This window comes from Rattus norvegicus, chromosome 4 (assembly GCF_021556685.1).
Source record: "Rattus norvegicus strain SHRSP/BbbUtx chromosome 4, alternate assembly SHRSP_T2T, whole genome shotgun sequence".
Taxonomy (NCBI): domain Eukaryota; kingdom Metazoa; phylum Chordata; class Mammalia; order Rodentia; family Muridae; genus Rattus; species Rattus norvegicus.
Window position 1 is genome coordinate 157,848,847 of NC_141537.1, and position 17,795 is coordinate 157,866,641.

The 17,795-nt window shown below is 44.3% G+C and overlaps 2 protein-coding genes and 1 pseudogene across 18 annotated transcripts in view; 1 reads left to right on the forward strand and 2 right to left on the reverse strand.

Annotated features, from left to right (window-relative positions):
• Positions 1-435: 435 nt before the first annotated feature.
• Positions 436-17,795, reverse strand: part of Apobec1 (apolipoprotein B mRNA editing enzyme catalytic subunit 1) — a 29,128-nt gene continuing 11,768 nt past the window's right edge. For 7 of the 11 annotated variants that reach the window (XM_087656124.1, XM_087656125.1, XM_087656126.1 and 4 more), the window contains 5 exons: positions 14,609-14,730; positions 11,835-11,862; positions 3,331-3,728; positions 2,657-2,775; positions 436-654 (listed from right to left, as the gene is read on the reverse strand). In XM_087656124.1, coding sequence (XP_087512250.1) covers positions 526-654; positions 2,657-2,775; positions 3,331-3,728; positions 11,835-11,862; positions 14,609-14,624 — 690 coding nt within the window. In that variant the 5' untranslated portion in view covers positions 14,625-14,730 and the 3' untranslated portion in view covers positions 436-525. 11 annotated transcript variants of the gene reach the window in all.
• On the reverse strand, positions 12,499-13,071 carry LOC147995054 (BBSome-interacting protein 1 pseudogene; annotated as a pseudogene).
• Positions 14,812-17,795, forward strand: part of Dppa3 (developmental pluripotency-associated 3) — a 40,894-nt gene continuing 37,910 nt past the window's right edge. For 2 of the 7 annotated variants that reach the window (XM_087656984.1, XM_087656985.1), the window contains exon 1: positions 14,857-15,041. The gene's annotated coding sequence lies outside the window, so the exon portion shown is untranslated. Of the gene's footprint in view, positions 15,042-17,795 lie in introns of all 7 variants that reach the window. The other 5 variants (XM_087656986.1, XM_087656987.1, XM_087656983.1 and 2 more) reach the window with 5 other exon arrangements.

Sequence of the window (17,795 nt, forward strand, 5' to 3'; positions counted from 1 at the left end):
TTACTGCATAGCCCTAAAGGACTTTGACCTTGTCATTCTCCTGCCTCCACACGCAATTGCTACTACTGCAATTCCTTACAGTGTGGAACTAATTGCTTCCTGTAACATTGAGATTACAGGACTGCGCCACCTTACCCGGGTCTTCAATTTCTACATTCTTGATGGAGGGTGATAGGGCAGGAAGGCGAGTGTTAGACAAGGTCTCACTGTGTAGTTCAAGGCTGGCCTGGGTCTTGCAATATAGACCAGGCTGGCCTTGAGCTCACAGAGATCTAATGCCTCTGCCTCCCGAGTGCTGAGGTTACAAGAATGTACAACCCTTCCTGGCTCAATTTCTAGATCCTCCATTTTTCTGGATGTTCTTGGAGTTAAACCAAGGGCCTCGTGTGCAACTAGCATGCTACCCAGGAATGACAGGCCGGATCGACTTCTAGATTCCTTGTGGCAGTCGCTCTTTAGTGGGTAATCAATGCTTGCTGTCAAGACATACAAGGAGTCATTTCATCCATCCCCAACTCCCAGAAGTCATTTCAACCCTGTGGCCCACAGGATGTGGGGTGGTAGCCTTTGGTAATGGCAGCTTTGAAGAGCAATCGTGAAAAACGTGAGTTGAGGTTGTTTTCTTCTTAAAATATTTAAACAGGGTGGAAGTCCCTGAAACAAAGATTATATTTTATCCTTAGAATTAATTTACACTATTATTATGTAAACAAGTACAATAACATTTTTCTTCAATAGTGTGACAGATCACTGCCACTGTGGGAAAACAGGACTTCCTGCAACACTGAGGAGGGCTAAGTGTAAAGGAATAATAACAATAAAGATACAGTGAAATCACCCTGCGTCCCAGACACACCTTACACCGCTGGCCCATTTCCTCCCGCACTTACTCCCCTCTAAAGGACACCTTCTTGTGAATTTTTTGGTACAGATTTCTTGTGAAGTGGTACAGACTTTTGAGACGCGGTCTAGATTTATAGCCCAGACTGTCCTTGAACTCAGGATCCTCGTGACTCGGCCTCCTGAGTGCTGGGATTTAGAATTTCAGGTTGTATCACCATACCTGGCTTTGGAACATTTTGTTCTCCCTTCCCCGCCTCCCTCTCTCTTTTTCCCTCTCCCTCTCCCTCTCTCAGATGTATGATTTTATTTATATGAGTAGCTGTCCTCAGACACACCAGAAGAAGGCATCAGATCCCATTACAGATGGTTGTGAGCCACCATGTGGTTGCTGGGAACTGAACCTCTGGAAGAGCAGTCAGTGCTCCTAACCACTGAGCCATCTCTCCAGCCCTGTTTTCTCTTTTTTTTTTTTAAGTATGAGTTAACTAGTTAAATAACTAAATATAAGAATAAACGCCCCCTGCTCCCCAAAGCGATGAGAGTATGTGGGAAACCCTCAGAAGAGAAGCACAAAGGGTTCTTGTCTGTGTATCAAAACTCTGTCTCTTGGGGTTGGGGATTTAGCTCAGCGGTAGAGCGCTTGCCTAGCGAGCACAAGGCCCTGGGTTTGGTCCCCAGCTCCAGGAAAAAAAAAAAGGAAAAACTCTGTCTCTTAAACAGCTTAAAAGAAAACAAGGAGTGATCAAGAGGTGGGGGAATCGGGGACGTGGGGATGGGAGTGTGGGGGTGTGCACCTTAGTCCCAGTACTTGGGAGATCTCTGTGAGTTCCATGCCAGCCTTGGTTATATAGTGAAACCTTGTCTCAAAAACAAAACAAGCGGGGTTGGGGATTTAGCTCAGTGGTAGAGCGCTTGCCTAGCAAGCGCAAGGCCCTGGGTTCGGTCCCCAGCTCTGAAAAAAAAAAAAAAAAAAAAAAAAAAAAAACAAGCAAACAAACAAACTTATGAGAGGGTCTGGAGAGATAGCCCTGGGGTTAAGGACACTGTGGTGGTTCAAATGACATATCCACCATGGATGTCTGGTTGGTGGCATGCAAGTGGTGGAAGGTTTAGAACATGAAGCTCTGCTGGAGGAAGTGTATCACTAGGGGCAGGGCTGAGAGTTTATAGCACTGTCCTCCCCTCAAGTCCCTGTTAGCTGACCCTTGGCTCCTATGTAGTGTTGAGATATATAATCCACATGCTACCATGCCTTCCCCAACATTGTGTATGGGGGATCTGTCAAACAAAATAAAACCTTCCTTCTATCAGCTGCTCTTGGTCATGATGTTAATCTAGGCAGCTGTGATACAAAGTACTTTTGATACAAGTAACGAATACAAATGCAGACTGCTCCTGCAGAAGACCCAGAGTTCAGTTCCCAGCACCCATCTCAGGAGGTTCACAACCATCTCTAACTCCACTCCAGGGGGTCCTCCTTAGGCACCTGCACATCCATTCATAAACACCCAGAGACACTTTAAAGACCAGGAGGAACTTACTCTGGGTAGGGCAAGACTATACGTGATCCCAGGGTTCAGAAGGTGGGGACAGCAGAACAGGAATTCAAGAGTATCCTCCACTACATAGTAAATTCAAGGACAGCCTAGCCTGTACAAGACCCTGTCTCCATGGGTTGGGGATTTGGCTCAGTGGTAGAGCGCTTGCCTAGGAAGCGCAAGGCCCTGGGTTCGGTCCCCAGCTCCGAAAAAAAAGAACAAAAAAAAAACCCTGTCTCCAAACAGAAACAAATGAACAGCCAAAAGACACTTACTAAAATGATGCAGTAGAGTTCCAGTACGTACAGCCTCACCCACAGATGGGGGTACCTTGGCCAATGAGCTTCATTCGAAGGGGAGTAGTTGACAAAATTCCTCCAGCAGTAGCCAGACTCTAAAGAAACACAGAATTTCATTTATTTAACAAACACAATGGTAAATGACCTAACATGATCTGGGCAGAGTGGCTCATGCCTGCAGTCCAAGCTTTTCAGAAGGCTGAAGCAGGGAAATTGCAAATTCAAGGCCAGCCTGCGGCTAATCCAGGGGTAGCCACTTAAGGACCCTGCCTCCAATAAACACTAAAGAGAGCAGAGATGTAGTTCAGAAGTAGCGAGCTTGTCTCCCAGGTAGGTAGGCTTAGCACGTGCAAGGCTTTGACTTCAATTCCCAGTAGCAACAACCACAGGGCATGCGCCCTACATAAAGGCTCTCCTATTTGCTGCTAGAGGGGGTCTCCCTCCATCAAACGAAGATAAGGTGACTGGGAGGCGGCTGTACCTAGAGTAGAAGGAGTTGTTATTGTTCATCCTTCCCTTGCTGGGAAGGTCCTTCCTCCCTCACTTAAGGTTGGACTTTTTCTGCCTCTCGGATTCCATCCCAGCATCACCCGCCTGTTCTGTCTGCCCCCTTTACGATCCCCACGCTCCCAGGAGCGCTTTGTCTTCACCTTGCTCCGTCATGATCTGGATAGTAACACCGCTGCTAATAAGGTCCCTGAGTCCTTGCCGATTTCGAGGATCTGCGTGGTGATAAAGCCGTGCTATATAAATAAACAGAGTTACATGGGGGTATCGGCTCAAAAATTCTGTAATGGCCCTGGAGCACTCCCCACAGGGACTCCAGGACAGGAACCAGGTAATGGAGCATCTGGTGTTTGGACAAAAGTATCTTTCTGTAGTAAATTTTTCTATGAAATTGACTTCAACGTGTTTGTTGGTGTTTTGGCTCGTGTGTCGCCAGATGCTGTGCCTTCCTCCCCAGTTGATCTCATACAGCAGACAGGTCTCTTTCCGAAGTTCCCGGGGGTCAAAGAAGACTTCAAACTCGTGGGGCTCAATTCTTCTCCTGAAACATAAAAAGACTCCCATGCAATCTAAGAAACTTAAAAAACCTTTTCCCTCACCATTTTTTTTTTTTTTTTTTTAGATCTTACATATTCCAGGCTGGCCAGGAGCTGAGCTGAAGATGACCTATTTTTATTTTTATTTTGTGTGTGTGTGTGTGTGTGTGTGTGTGTGTGTGTTATGGATTCATATGCGTGCAGTTGCTCAGGTGCACACATATAAAAGCTAGAGTCTCTCAATGAACCTCATTGGTCAATAAGCCTCCCGGAACCACGTGACTCTGCCTCTACCGCACATAGGTTATGTAAATCGGCCACCATGCCTGACTTATATGCGGGTGCTGGCTATTCAAAATCCGGTACTTGTGCTTGAACTTAAGCATTGTACCCAATGAGCCCTCTTCTTGGCCAGATTGAAAACATTTGATATTCCTGCTTCCACCCAAAAGACTGGAATTAAAGATGTGTGGGAACCGAGGCTTCACGCATGCTAGCTCCACCAACTGAACCATCTCTCCACCCTTCTCTTTTAAACCTTTATCTTTCAAATTGCCAGGTATGGCGGCACACATAATCTCACACTGAGGAGACAGAGACAGGAGGATGACACATTTGAGAACAGTCTGGGTTCCATAGCAAGATTCTGTCTCAGCACTGTACTGAGGGAGGATCCTCTTTGCAGCATGACGCCAAAAATGTTTTTCGTCCTACTTGTCCCCCTGGTCCTTGAACTATCCCATTATTCACAGAGGATCCCTTCCAGCCGTACTCACAGCTCTAGGAAGTCTAAAACACACAGCACTGGGAAGTCTAAAACTGCCAGGCTCTAACTCCAAGTGAATCTGTACTACACTGTGAGATCCAGTGGGAACAGTGTGGGAGAAGCTGGAGGGGAGGAGCTGGAGGCAGGAGAAGCCTGAGGGAGGGGAAGTTGGGTGGATTTGAGCAAAACACAATATATGCTTATACAGAGTTCTCAAACAGCAACGTTTTCCAAAGCTGAACAAAGAAATAGGTCCTATGTTCACTTCCCAACACCCATATGGCAGCTCGCAATCATCCGTATTTCCAGTGCCAAGGGATCTCACGCCCTCTTCAGACCTCTTCAGTTACTGCACACACATACAACCACACAGATACAAGCACGTACACATTAATAATAAAAACAATAAAAATAAATATTCACAGGCACTTGCCTTTAATCCCATCACTGAGGGGGCAGAAGTAGATGGATTTCAGTGAATTCAAGAGATCAGCCTGGTCTATATATACAAGGAGGAGGAGGAAGAGAAAGAGGAGGGGGAGGAGTCAAAGGAGGAGGGAGAGTTGATTCAGTTAGTCAATCACCTGGCGAGGGACCATCCCCTGCAGAGGCAAGACTCCATTAAATCATGCCAAAGGACTAGAAGGAGTAATTATTCCTCTAATGAGATTATGTCATTGTCATTCTGGAATTCCTGCCCCTATGCAGTTGCTCCAGACATGTCGGGAGGTTCTGTTGGGTCAGTCTGCCTTTCTGTGTCCTCGTACTACTCCATAGCAAAGAGCATGCTGGGAGTTTGCTCTGCGGAGTAGACTGGCACCTCTAGCACCAGAGAAGACGCCTAAGATGCGGGAGAAGGAAAGAGAGGATGGGTGTTTACGTCCCTCTCTCTACCTCATCGCTAAGTAGCTTTTTTCCTGAGTGGCTAGTCTGAGAGCTGGCAGGAAAGGATAATAGTGTTGCCAATGTAGGGTTTCCCATGTACAGCTGCAGCTGCTTTTCAAGAATTATGGGAAACAAGGACCCTGGTGGAGCTAGGTTTTGCGAGTGACAAAGTTTTGGGGATTTTCAGAACTATGGTGCTTGTCAAGGAATTAAAAGTGCTCCAGGACAGAGACAGGGCGAAGAGTACTCCTTTAATCCTAAACGGTAGAGGCTGGAGGAGCTCTGAGTTAGGGGGTAGCCTGGTCTACAGAGTTCCGGACAGCCAGAGCTACACAGAAAACCCTGTCTTGTAAAACTAAAATTTTAATAATAATATTATTACTAATATTAATAAATCAATACCAACCAATTTTTATTAATTAATATTTATTGTGGCAAGATTTGGTTTACTTCTCTTCTGCCTTTTCTTTCAGATGTGGTCAGAGCCATACATGCTTTCCCTAGTATGGTAGGCCTGGCTCTTTCTCTCCAGCTCCCTCACACAACTTGTGGTTGCTTGTCCATCCTGTGGCTGACCTCCACAGTGACTTAAATCACATGCTGTGATGGTTTGCATATGCTTGGCCCAGGGAGTGGCACTATTAAGAGGTGTGGCCTTGTTGCAGTAGGTGTGTCACTGTGGGCGTGGGCTTAAGGCTCTTCCTAGCTGCCTGGAAGCAGCCTTCAGGTGAAGATGTAGAACTCTCAGCTCCTGCACCATGCCTGCCTGGATGCTGCCCTGTTCCCACCTCTGAACCTGTAAGCCAGCCCCAATTAGATGTTGTCCTTATAAGACTTGCCTTGATCACAGCAGTAAAACCCTAACTAAGACACATATCTTTTCTCTTTCTCTTCTCCGTCTTCCCTTCTGGGCAGCTGCAAAGATTTATAGCTTGTCTGTCCTGAGGTTTTTCTTTTTAAACTCTCATGAAATTGTGCTTGTACTTTTTTTCCCCTGAGGCCTTCTTAAATTCTTTTGTTAGCAAGACTAAGAACCTCAAGAGGAGACCCAGATTCCCTCATTAACATGTGGTGGCTCTGTGAGGACTTCCCAGGATTTCCACTAATGCTGTGAAGTTGTCCTTTCCCAGAACTATGGAGTTCGATGGATTAGGTCTGTGGTCTCATTTTGGCGTGCACTGCTGCCTACAAGCTGAATAGGTCTTCCATCATGGCTTCAGATGTGCTAGGGCCTGGGGGCCTGTCACAGTAACAGTCATTTCAACAGAAATAAAAAGTCACAGGAGCTAAACCCAATCACAGTAATCATAGAAATTAAGCTGAGGAAGCAAATAGAGATGAAGAATGGTAGGTAACCTAGTGAAACACGCACATGCACACACACACACACACACACACACACACACACACACACACAAACCCCGCAAACCTGTAGGTCCTGCCCCCTCATCCCAGCTCCACTATGATCTGAACCATATCCAGTCAGAACCCAGAGTGAGAACAGAACTTCAGATCCCCAGGATTTATCAGCAAAACTAAAACAAGTCAATTAATACCAACCAAGGAAAGTCTGGAGGTTGGAGGGACGGCAGAGAGGGCTCAGCAGTTAAAAGTACTGGCTGCTCTTGCAGAGGACCTGGGTTCAGTTCCCAGAACCCCCATGGAGGCTCATAACTATCTGTAACTCCAGATCCCCAGGATAGACACCTTCTCTTGACCTCATTCAGCCCTTAGCATTCACACAGTACATGCACACAGATTTACATGCTAGCAAAACATTCATACACTAAAAGACAAAGAAGTCTGCTGAAGTCATTTCTAAGTGATCTATAAAAATCCAGTTTTTCAGAGACCAACAAATTAATCCTTTTCAGAAAACGCCTTCAGCAAGAGGCAGCAGACAAAGGCTTTAAAATACAGGTGGGGGAGGCTGGAGAGAAGGCTCAGTGGTTAAGAGCACTGGTTGCTCTTCCACAGGTCCTGAGTTCAATTCCCAGCAACCACATGGTGGCTCACAACCATCTGTAATGAGATCTGATGCCCTCTTCTGGTGTGTCTTAAGACAGCTACTGTGTACTCATATATAATAAATAAATCTTTTTTAAAAATATAGGTGGGAAAGCACAGAATTGTCAGGACTTAATCTTTAGCCCTAGCCTCTCAGAGCTAACACAGGAGATGCCAGACTGGCTTGGCCCAGAGATTCGTGCTCCCTTTAGAAGAGCAAATCCATAAAAAGGACACTTCAGGTTTGAGAGCCCCTACTGGAGCCTGCGGGGACCAGGAAAACGCAAATGTGCCCTCACATGATAGAAAGTATGCTGAGGACAACAGACAATGACAGGGACCACCAGCAGTAGGCCAGGATGGAGGCATCTCAGAAGCCTGCAGCAGCTCCTTGTAAAGTAGGGTGGCATCTGGGACCCTGAGAAGCAGGAGACACATCCCTCTAGGGGACCCACCATCTGAAATAAGAGGCCGCCTGCAGTAGGCAGGGATGGAGACATCTCAGTAGCCCGCAGCAGCTCTCTGTAAAAACTTGTTGCTCCCATTTCTCCTAACCTTAGCCCTGGACAACGGCTGTATAGATTTCATTTGTTTGTGACTGCCTTTCGGTTGGCCTTGGTGTACATAATTATTCTATTTATATCTGACTTTCCTACTTCTTTCTCCTTCTGCTCTGGTGAATTTTGTGAAACTGGATGTTCCTTGATGTAATGATTCTTAAACAATTGGAAACTGAGGCATAGGGGCACAGCACAGCCCTAATGGCCCAGGTGCATGCTGTGTGTTCTCATCTTGGAAACAATGTAATAACTGCACAGTAGTAGTCCCAGATTGATGCTTGACTTGCAAAGAAACCTTAAAGAAATTATTAGAAAATGAATTAGAGCCAACATTGGGACCCTAAGAAAGAAAAAGGTTATTGAAGTTAGGAAATAAGTTTTACATAACATTTGAGAGTGGTTCCTGGATAAGGAAGTATAGAATATGTAAAATTATATACTAGTAAACTAAGTCAAAATACTGGGACTCTTACGAGAGTCACTGTGTGCAAGGAACAGAAAGCTAGCGGAACCACTGAGTTAAGGGTTAACTTGATTCTTTCTGCCCGGCAGCTTTGCCCATGTCCTTTATCATTAGAGCTTCTCAGGAAAATGCAAGTAGCTGACCTCGGAGCTTTGAGCTCTGAAGTATAATAAGTCAAAAGTTAAAGTTTAAATAATGATAAGTTTACAATTATTATTATTATTATTTTGGTCCCAGGCCTGGGAATAGGGAAGCTTGAAACTTTGGAGAACAATTGTAATTCTTAGTTCTTTGTGGGATGTGGTTATTCTTTTGAATTTGATTTGGCAATGATTATACAATGTCCTTTTTTTTTTTTTTTTTTTTTTTTTTTTTTTTTTTGGTTCTTTTTTTCGGAGCTGGGGATCGAACCCAGGGCCTTGCGCTTCCTAGGCAAGCGCTCTACCACTGAGCTAAATCCCCAACCCCTACAATGTCCTTTTTCTACCTGCTTTTGAATTATCAATAAAAGACTGGGGCAAAAGAAAGGCTGGAGTGAATGAGAGAGAACATGTGAAGAGTAAATGAGAGAGAGCATGAGGGAATGAATGAGAGAGTGAATGTGAGAGCGAGTGAGAGAACATGAGAAGAACACGTTAAGAGTGAGTGAAGAGAGAATGTGAGGTGTGTATGAAGATTGTGTGTGGGGTTGGGGATTTAGCTCAGTGGTAGAGTGCTTGCCTAGGAAGCACAAGGCCCTGGGTTCGGTCCCCAGCTCCAAAAAAAAGAACCAAAAAAAAAAAAAAAAGATTGTGTGTGTGTGTGAAAGGAGAGTGCATGTGGTGTGTGTGAGATATGTGCAAGGTGTGTATCAAGAGTGTGTGTGAGAGTGAAAGGGTAATGAACAGAGGTGTGCATGAGCGTGGGAGTTTGAGAAAAGAAAACAGCAATAAAAAAAAAAGCAGAGTGCACGAGAGAATGCAGAGTGTGTGCAACCTCAAGCTGAGACAGAGACAGAGAGAAAGAGAGAGAGAGAGAGAGACTTTAAGCCTTGAAATTACCTGTCAGTTTGTACCCAAATAGTAGTCTGTGTATATTTATTTTGAGCCTTCCAGATCCCTGCTTCCAGTGGAGAACTCTGATTCTATGTTGAGGCTGGACCCTGGCAATAGTGGGCTTCTTGAAAAATAGTCAAAGGAAACAGTGCTACACCATGGACTTAAGCCTTTAGACTCAGTTCTGGCTTCAAGAGCAGCTTGTCAGAAAATAAGGATAGATAGATAGATAGATAGATAGATAGATAGATAGATAGATAGATAGATAGATAGACAGACAGAAATATACATACGTGCATAAATATGTACATAGATACATACATGCATAAATACATAGATATATACGAACATAGATACATATGTACATAGATACATACATAGATGATAGACAGATACATAGATACATAGATATATACATACATAGATGATAGATAGATACATAGCTACATAGATAGATATAGATAGATAGATACATAGATACATACACAGATACATAGACACCTCTGCCAGGACTTTGCATAAACCTTTGAAGAAGATTCTGGCAGGAGTGGGCAGGGTCTAGAGAGATGCTCTGGACCAGGGCCACAGCGGTTGGTAACATCGACACTTTAGGCATTCATTCACACTAGAGTGAGATTTGTGTGGAAGTGACATGGGGAATCCTAAAGCAAGGACAAGGCTCTGAGCCCTGCTTTTTAAACTTTTACCACCAATCTCTTTCACACAAGGAATTTCCTATTTGTTTTATTAAGTGGGCCATAGTGTAGCTGGTTGCTAAGTTGCAAAACAAAATAAATTTAGCAGTAATAATGTATCTGGTTACACTGTTACGAGTGTTTATTTTTCTTAAAAAGAAAGAAGAAAAGAAAAACCCCAACCTATTCACAATGGCAGATTAAAAAAAAAACAAAGGAGGGTTGGAGAGATGGCTCAGTGGTTAAGAGCACTGACTGCTCTTCCAGAGGTCCTGAGTTCAAATCCCAGCAACCACATGGTGGCTCACAACCATCTGTAATGGGATCCGATGCCCTCTTCTGGTGTGTCTGAAGACAGCTACAGTGTACTCATAAACATAAAATAAACATTTAAAAAAAAAACAAAGGAAATGGTTAAAACATGCTTGTGTTTGCTTCTGTGCAATTGTGTGTCACCAGGAAACAATTTTCCACATGACCGAGGCACCATGACATACATGTCTCAGCATGTCTCATTCTCTAAAGATGCTGATAGAAAGAGAGAGAGAGAGAGAGAGAGAGAGAGAGAGAGAGAGAGAGTCACTGCCCAGTGCTTGCTCAGAGCACTGCTAAAGACCGCTCTGACTGGAGCATGGGACTTCTGGCTTGGCACACCTGAGCATGTGTGTCAAAGCCAGAGATCCAGAATAACGTTCATACAGAAAGCATTATTTTAAAAATGACATACAGCCAGTCTTGGCAGTGCAGGCCTTTAACCCAGCACTCAGGAGGCAGAGGCAGGCACATCTCTCTGTAAGTTCGGGACCAGCCTGATCTACAGAGAATGTTCAAGAACAACCAGGGTTACATAGAGAGATCTTGTCTTGAAAAAAAAAAAACCAAACTTTAAAAGTATAGAAAAAGCAAATGAGCAAATAAAGTCATGCATACATATAAGCACACGTGTGTGCATATGTGTGTGTCAGTGTGTGTGTGTGTGTGTGTGTGTGTGTGTGTGTGTGTGTGTGTGTGATGTTTGAAATCCTCTAGTTTTCTTTTTCCACTGGTCTAAGTATTCTCAGTTCTCCTCACAACTGGCTGAGGTCCTTTCGGAAAGAAGAGGCAGCTTTGAGAAGTCTCTCCAGATCCCACCGTTGACCAGGGCCAGGAAGTCAGAAGTCAAAGCAGAGGCCAGGGATGTCTCCAGTGTGAGGCTGCTGAACTCTGTAGCTTCTGTTGCATGGGATCAAGGCACTGACAAGCGTGTGGCCTTTAATCAGAACTATGTCCTTAGACAAGCCACGCAAGGAATTTTTACAGGACCCGTGAGTACATATGTGCACAAAATGTACAGTCTAAAATTTACATCATGGAGAAATGTATTTTAAAATAATTTTAGTGTATATACATATATGCATACACATACATACATACATACATACATACATTATATATAACTTTACCATTTAATAAAAACAAAAGGCAGGCTATAACCCTATAATTCTCTTTTGTTTGTTTAACATTTTAAAATTTTAGTTATATGTGAGTGATCTGTCTGTGTGACAGAAAAGAGATAGATATTGCTGGGAATTGAACTCAGGACCTTTGGAAGAACAGCCAGTTCTCTTAACCACTGAGCCATCTCTCCAGCCCCCTAGTCCTGTAATTCTTAAATATTCATTTCTGTGTGGTTGAATTGGGAGGCACCATGCCTTGTCTTACCTCAGAGTGGGATCAACAGCTACAGGGCCTGTAAACCAAGACATGATTTTGTCAAATAACACACAAGTTCACATTGAGCTGCTGTGAAATCATGCTCTAGTCTCCCAAATCTACAAATCATGTGGGAAAACGCGTGTAGAAGCCAGCACAGCGAGGCACAGCGCTCATCCCAGCACACTAGACACTCTGGCGAGCTCGAGTTCTGGCTAGGCTATACTTTTGAGATCTGACCTCAAAAAAAATTGTTTTAATCACTCTAATGGGGAAATGACTTCCCAAAGGATCCAAGAGGTACAGTTTGGGAAGTATGAAGTATCAATTATATTTACCTTATTCCTGAATCTCTTTCTACCCGAAACACATTAGCTAGCAATGCAGAGAGTGTTTAATGCTGATGGGGTGCACTTTGGCCCACCGCAATCATATCCCGCTTTCTCCTCTATTTTTTTAAAGTTTGTTTTGGGATGATGTACAAGCTGGACACACCGCATCCAAGATTAGAGTCTATTTTCTGACTTAGTTTTCTAAAAAAGCCAGAGAGACCCAGGCGACAGCTCCTTTCTTCCAGCCGTAATGATAAGGATGGTGAATGATACTTTGTAACTTCAAACCTTTTCCAGAGTTCTGTAAAACTTGGACTTACAGGTTTGCTTCTAAAACAAACCAATGTCTAATTTCCCAAGTGTTTATAGTCCAGCCTATAGACATGGAATAATTTATAATTATTAACAGTGAAGACAAGATGGGGTGCAGTTCAGATAAGGTGTCCCCCACAGTGTTGGTGGTCAGTGGACTCTTTGCCATTCTCCTTTTTCTGTCATTACGGTTGATAAACCGTCTCCTGTGCTGCTTCCTGTATATTCTCCCGCTTTTCCAGAGCTAGAGATTTTAAGGATAAAGCTGGATTTCCACAGCATCGCCGTGGTTACATCTTCCACAGACAGCTGTCCTTGTTCTGGAAGAACTTCCCAAAACATTGACCTCACTTCTGTCATATGTAAACTGCTGAAGCCCAGTGCTTTTGCTCCTGACAATTTTTTTGATCCTTTTCCTGCTGCTTTTGGCATCTGATTTGTAGTTACCAAAGCGACTGTCTCCTGACTCAAGCATACAGAAGGAAGGGTGCATTCTTTTCCAGATGGCTTCATCATTGCCCGGGCTTATGTTTGTTTGTGTGCAGCCCCAAACCAATTAAATAGTAGGCAAGCGTGTTCAGAGCACTATTTCAGTCATATCTCTGCGCTTCAGGTATTCTCAAGGTCACCCTCAGCTACACAGTGTGTTCGAGGCCAACCTGGGCTACATGAGACCTTGTCTCAACAATAAATGATAGATAAACATTTCAGAAAATCTCCAAAGATTTAGACTGTACCAAACAACAACAATAACAATAACAATGATAACAGTTTTAGAAGTTGGATCCAATCCCACCTCATCTGAAATCATTTCCTTCCAAAGCTAGGCATGGTCTCCATCCTGTAATTTCTCATTATACCATCTGTCAAACGCTCAGATTACGAGCGCGTGCCACCCAGTCTGTTGTATGTGGTTCTGGGAATGGAACCCGGGAACCCTGCATGCTAGTCAAATCTGTATCAACTGAGCTATACTACCCAGGCCGTCTGCTTGTTTAAGAAGGGGATCTCATATTGCAACCCAAGCTGCTCGGTAACTTACTCTACTGCCCAGGATAGCTTCAAACTCGTTGTGAGCCTCCTGTTCCAGCCTCTAGACTTTTTAGATAACAGGAGAAATAACCACACCTAACTAACATTTATTAATCATTGGCTAGCCAGCCAACTAGCATATAAGCCATTATTACTACTTCTGTTTTATCTTAATTAGTGGTTTCAAGTTACAGTTTTACTTTTTTTCAGCGGAGGGTAAGGCTGGGCAGGACTGAGAGCCTGAACATGATAGGCAAGCTCTTTACCACCGAGCTATACCTTTATTCCTCTTACTTAAATCTTTTTAAATTGCGTGTGTGTGGTGTGATGTATATAATGTATGTATGTATGTATGTATGTATGTATGTATGTGTGTGTGTGTGTGGTGTGTATGTGTGTGAGCTGTATGTGGTGTGTGTGTGATGTATATGTGTGTGCACACGTGCCCATGTGCATGCATGTTCATGTGTGTTCATGTGTGCAGGTACCTTTGGAGGCCAGAGGAGGACTTTGGAACCCTTGGAGCTGAACTTACAGGCCACTGTGAGCAGCCTTGTGTGGGTGCTGGTAATCAAACAAAAGCGCAAATCTCTTGACGGCTGAGCTGTCCATCGAGCTTTCCCACCTTTTCTAAGGAAGGGTCTTGCTAAGTTACCTAACTTGAACTTGTCTTACTATCCACAAAGACCTTCAACTTCTAATTCTCCTGCCTTGGTCTCCCATGTAGCTAGAATTACAGCCTATGACACCAGACCTAACTAACTTAATTTTTCTTTTTTATTGCCATGAAACCAACATTGACTTAGTGTTACTTGTCAAAATCATTAGGATCTATAAATACTTCCTCAGAATAGTAATTCATCTTATGAACAATATTAATTATTAATTATTATAGGAAGGTTGGCAAGCACCCAGGAACCCAAGCATAAGCAGGTCAGACCCACGTACAACTGATGCACTCCTCAAGACCCAAATGAAGCAGAAGGATAACTCAGGGCCAGGATCTGGGGGCCAGCCTGGGGTAGCATAACAAACTGTATAGTAAGAAGCAAAGTAAAGAGGAAAAAAGTCAACTAAGCGCCTTGCTAGAAGCCAGCATCCCTTTACCTGTCTCGGAACTCATCTTGCTCTCTGTGTCTCTGGACTCCTTCCTCGGGAGCTTATGTTGCGGCGATGGCTGCTGCCAGCTGCGTGCCGGACTTTGCTTCCTCAGGTGTGCCCACGGCCACCTGCAGGGACACAGGATGACTCATTCCTGAGCGTCAGTCGTGATATGAATGCTATGTAAATGAAGAAGGAAGTCGTGATATGAATGCTATGTAAATGAAGAAGGAAGTGGCATCTGGATTTCCGTCCTCCCTGGAGAGAGCCCATCGAACCATCAACGCTGCACAGTAGAACATCGATGATGTTAAATTCCAGAGTGACGGCTAAACTTAGAAAGCTTTCCCCTTCCTTCAAGTGAGAGTGGGAGAGAAGCCAGCACGGATCGGAGAGAATGAAGCAGCTCCTATAACTAAGAAGTCCTCAGGGTGACCCGGTGAGAACACTGTGGGCTTTACCTGCTACTCCCTCTCAGTTACCCTTTGCTCCTCGTGTCTGTTGGAGAAAGGAGGGACGGCTTAAGATGCAAAAGCAGGACCTTGGCCTCTGAGTAAGATAACTAGTGTGCAGTTCTGGTGCTCTCTTCCTCTTGAAGGGCTAACTGTATGACTAAGTCTAGTCCCTAATTTAAAAACAAAAACAAAAACTTCCCTATAGCAATCTTCTGTTGCCAGAACGTTGGGTCAAGTTCAGGCTACTAATTCCTCTGGGGCTCAGCTACTAATTCTTCTGGGGCTCAGGATCATCCCTCAGAACAGAGATCACTCCCTCAAGGTCTAAGTCTCCCACTAGGGTCTTTTCCTAGTTTAGATCCTGTTGCTGTGATAAAGACCAAGACCAAAGACACAACTTGGGGAGGAAAGGGGTTATTTGCTTACATTTCCATGTTATACTGAGGAAAGTCAGGGCAGACTCTCAAGCAGAAACGTGAAGGCAAGAACTGAAGCAGTGGGCTAGGGAGGTGGCTCAGCGGTTAAGAGCACTGCCTGCTCTCCCAGAGGTCCCGAGTTCAAATCCCAGCAACCACATGGTGACTCGCAACCATCTGTAATGGGATCTGATACCTTTTTCTGTTGTGTCTGAAGACAGAGACAGTGTGCCTATATAAAAATAAATAAATCTTTAAAAAAAAGAAGAGAACAGAACTGAAGCGCTATGGAGGAATGCTGCTTACTGGCTTGCTCTCCCTGGCCTGCTTTGTAATATACCCCAGGACCACCTGTTCAAGGGTGGCACTGTCCACAGTGGGATGGGCACTCCCACACCAATCATCAGTCAAGAAAATGCCTACAGGGCTGGAGAGATGGCTCAGTGGTTAAGAGCACCTGACTGCTCTTCCAGAGGTCATGAGTTCAATTCCCAGCAACCACATGGTGGCTCACAACCATCTGTAAAGAGATCCCATGCCCTCTTCTGGTGTTTCTGAAGACAGCTACAGTATTATAATAAATAAATAAATCTTTAAAAAAAAAAAAAAAGAAAATGCCTACAGACTTGACTACAAACCAATTCAACAGGGCATTCTCTCAACTGAGGTTCCCTCTCTCTGGCTTGTGTTTTTCTTCTGTCCCAGAATTCCTACCTCCTAGCACAATTCCCTACTCTTAGGTCTGCCCACCCTATCTTGAAGGCCAGTAAGGATGACCTCCACACCGACACCCTTGATAGTCTTGGCCCCTGGTGAATCTAGGAAGCAAAAACATCGTAAGTGCCCATCCTTAGTTGTAAAATATCATATGAAGACTGAGGCTATCAAGGTTTTGTCGAGGGATGTTCAAGAAAAGTTCCTTTCTCCTTGCCAACAAAATGAAATCTGAGTCCTACCTGGGTGGAGACCAAACATTCTGGTCTGACTCAAAGATTAGAATATTACATATGATTGTCATTTCCTTAAGAGGTAATCCAATGGGGCCTGTCAATCACCCATCGAGGAGAGCACTCCACAAGCAAGCTGACTCATTCGAAGGCATGCGGAGAGGTAGGAGTAATGACCATGGCCTTCATGAGCCCCCAGAAGCTTTCCCCTGGCACAGTCGCTTGCAGTCCTTCAAGCAGGACTTGAAGCCTGCCTGCTTTTTCTGAGTTCTAACTCATAAAGCGTAACTTTTTTTTTCTTTTTCTCTCTTTCCATCTTTCTGGCCAAATTATAAGTATACCTTTCTTGATACTCTGGTCTCTCTCTCTCTCTCTCTCTCTCTCTCTCTCTCTGGGTGTGTGTGTGTGTGTCTGTGTCTGTGTGTGTGTGTGTCTGTGTGTCTGTGACTGGACACTACTTTCCTGGATACTGACTCAAAGGTCAAAAAAGTCATGGTTTTCTCTCCTCTCAGCCGGCTCCTTTCTCCTGGCAGTTGCATGCATGATGCATGGCTTTGCCTGACCTGTAGTTTTCTTTCTAATTCTAATATAGTGGGTCTCAAGGGGCTGGGAAATCAGCTAGGAAGTTAAGAGTGCTGGCTGCTCTTCCATAGGGCTGGAACTCCCAGCACCCAAGTCAGGTAGCTCATGACTGCTGGTTAACTCCAACTCTAGGGCCTCCGGCACCATCCTTTGGCCTCCACAGGTACTGCACATTTGTGTACATACATATACATGCTTACACACATAAATAAAAGTAATTCTTTTTTTTTAAATGGCCTTCAAGCATCCTGAATCTTAGTTAGTTAGTTAGTTAGTTAGTTAGTTAGTTAGTTAGTTAGTTAGTTTGATGTTTTTAGGACAGAGTCTCTTTATGTAGTCCTGTCCTGTAACTCCCTATATATAGATAAGGCTAGCCTCAAAAACACAGAGCTCCTCCTGCCTCTACCTCCAGATACTGGGATGAAAGCTGTTTGCCACGACAGCCATCTAATGAATCTTTTAGAAATCAGTGTATTAATGAGACTAAGAACTCACAACAGGGAACCCTAAATCCTCTGTAACACTCTCATTCTCTCTAAATATGACCCCACCATTCAGCTGCTCACAGACTTCCACTACCCGAGTTCTAAGTTAGGAAGTAGGTGGGAGAGATGGCTCAGTGATTAAGAGCGCTTGTTACCCTTCCAGAGGACCTGGGTTCAACTCCCAGCACGCACCAGGGTAGTTCATAATCATGTATAACTTTATGTCTAGGGGGTAGCAATAACCTTTCCTAACCTCCAGGGGCACCACGCACACATGTAGTGCCCAGACAGACCTATATACTTCTTAA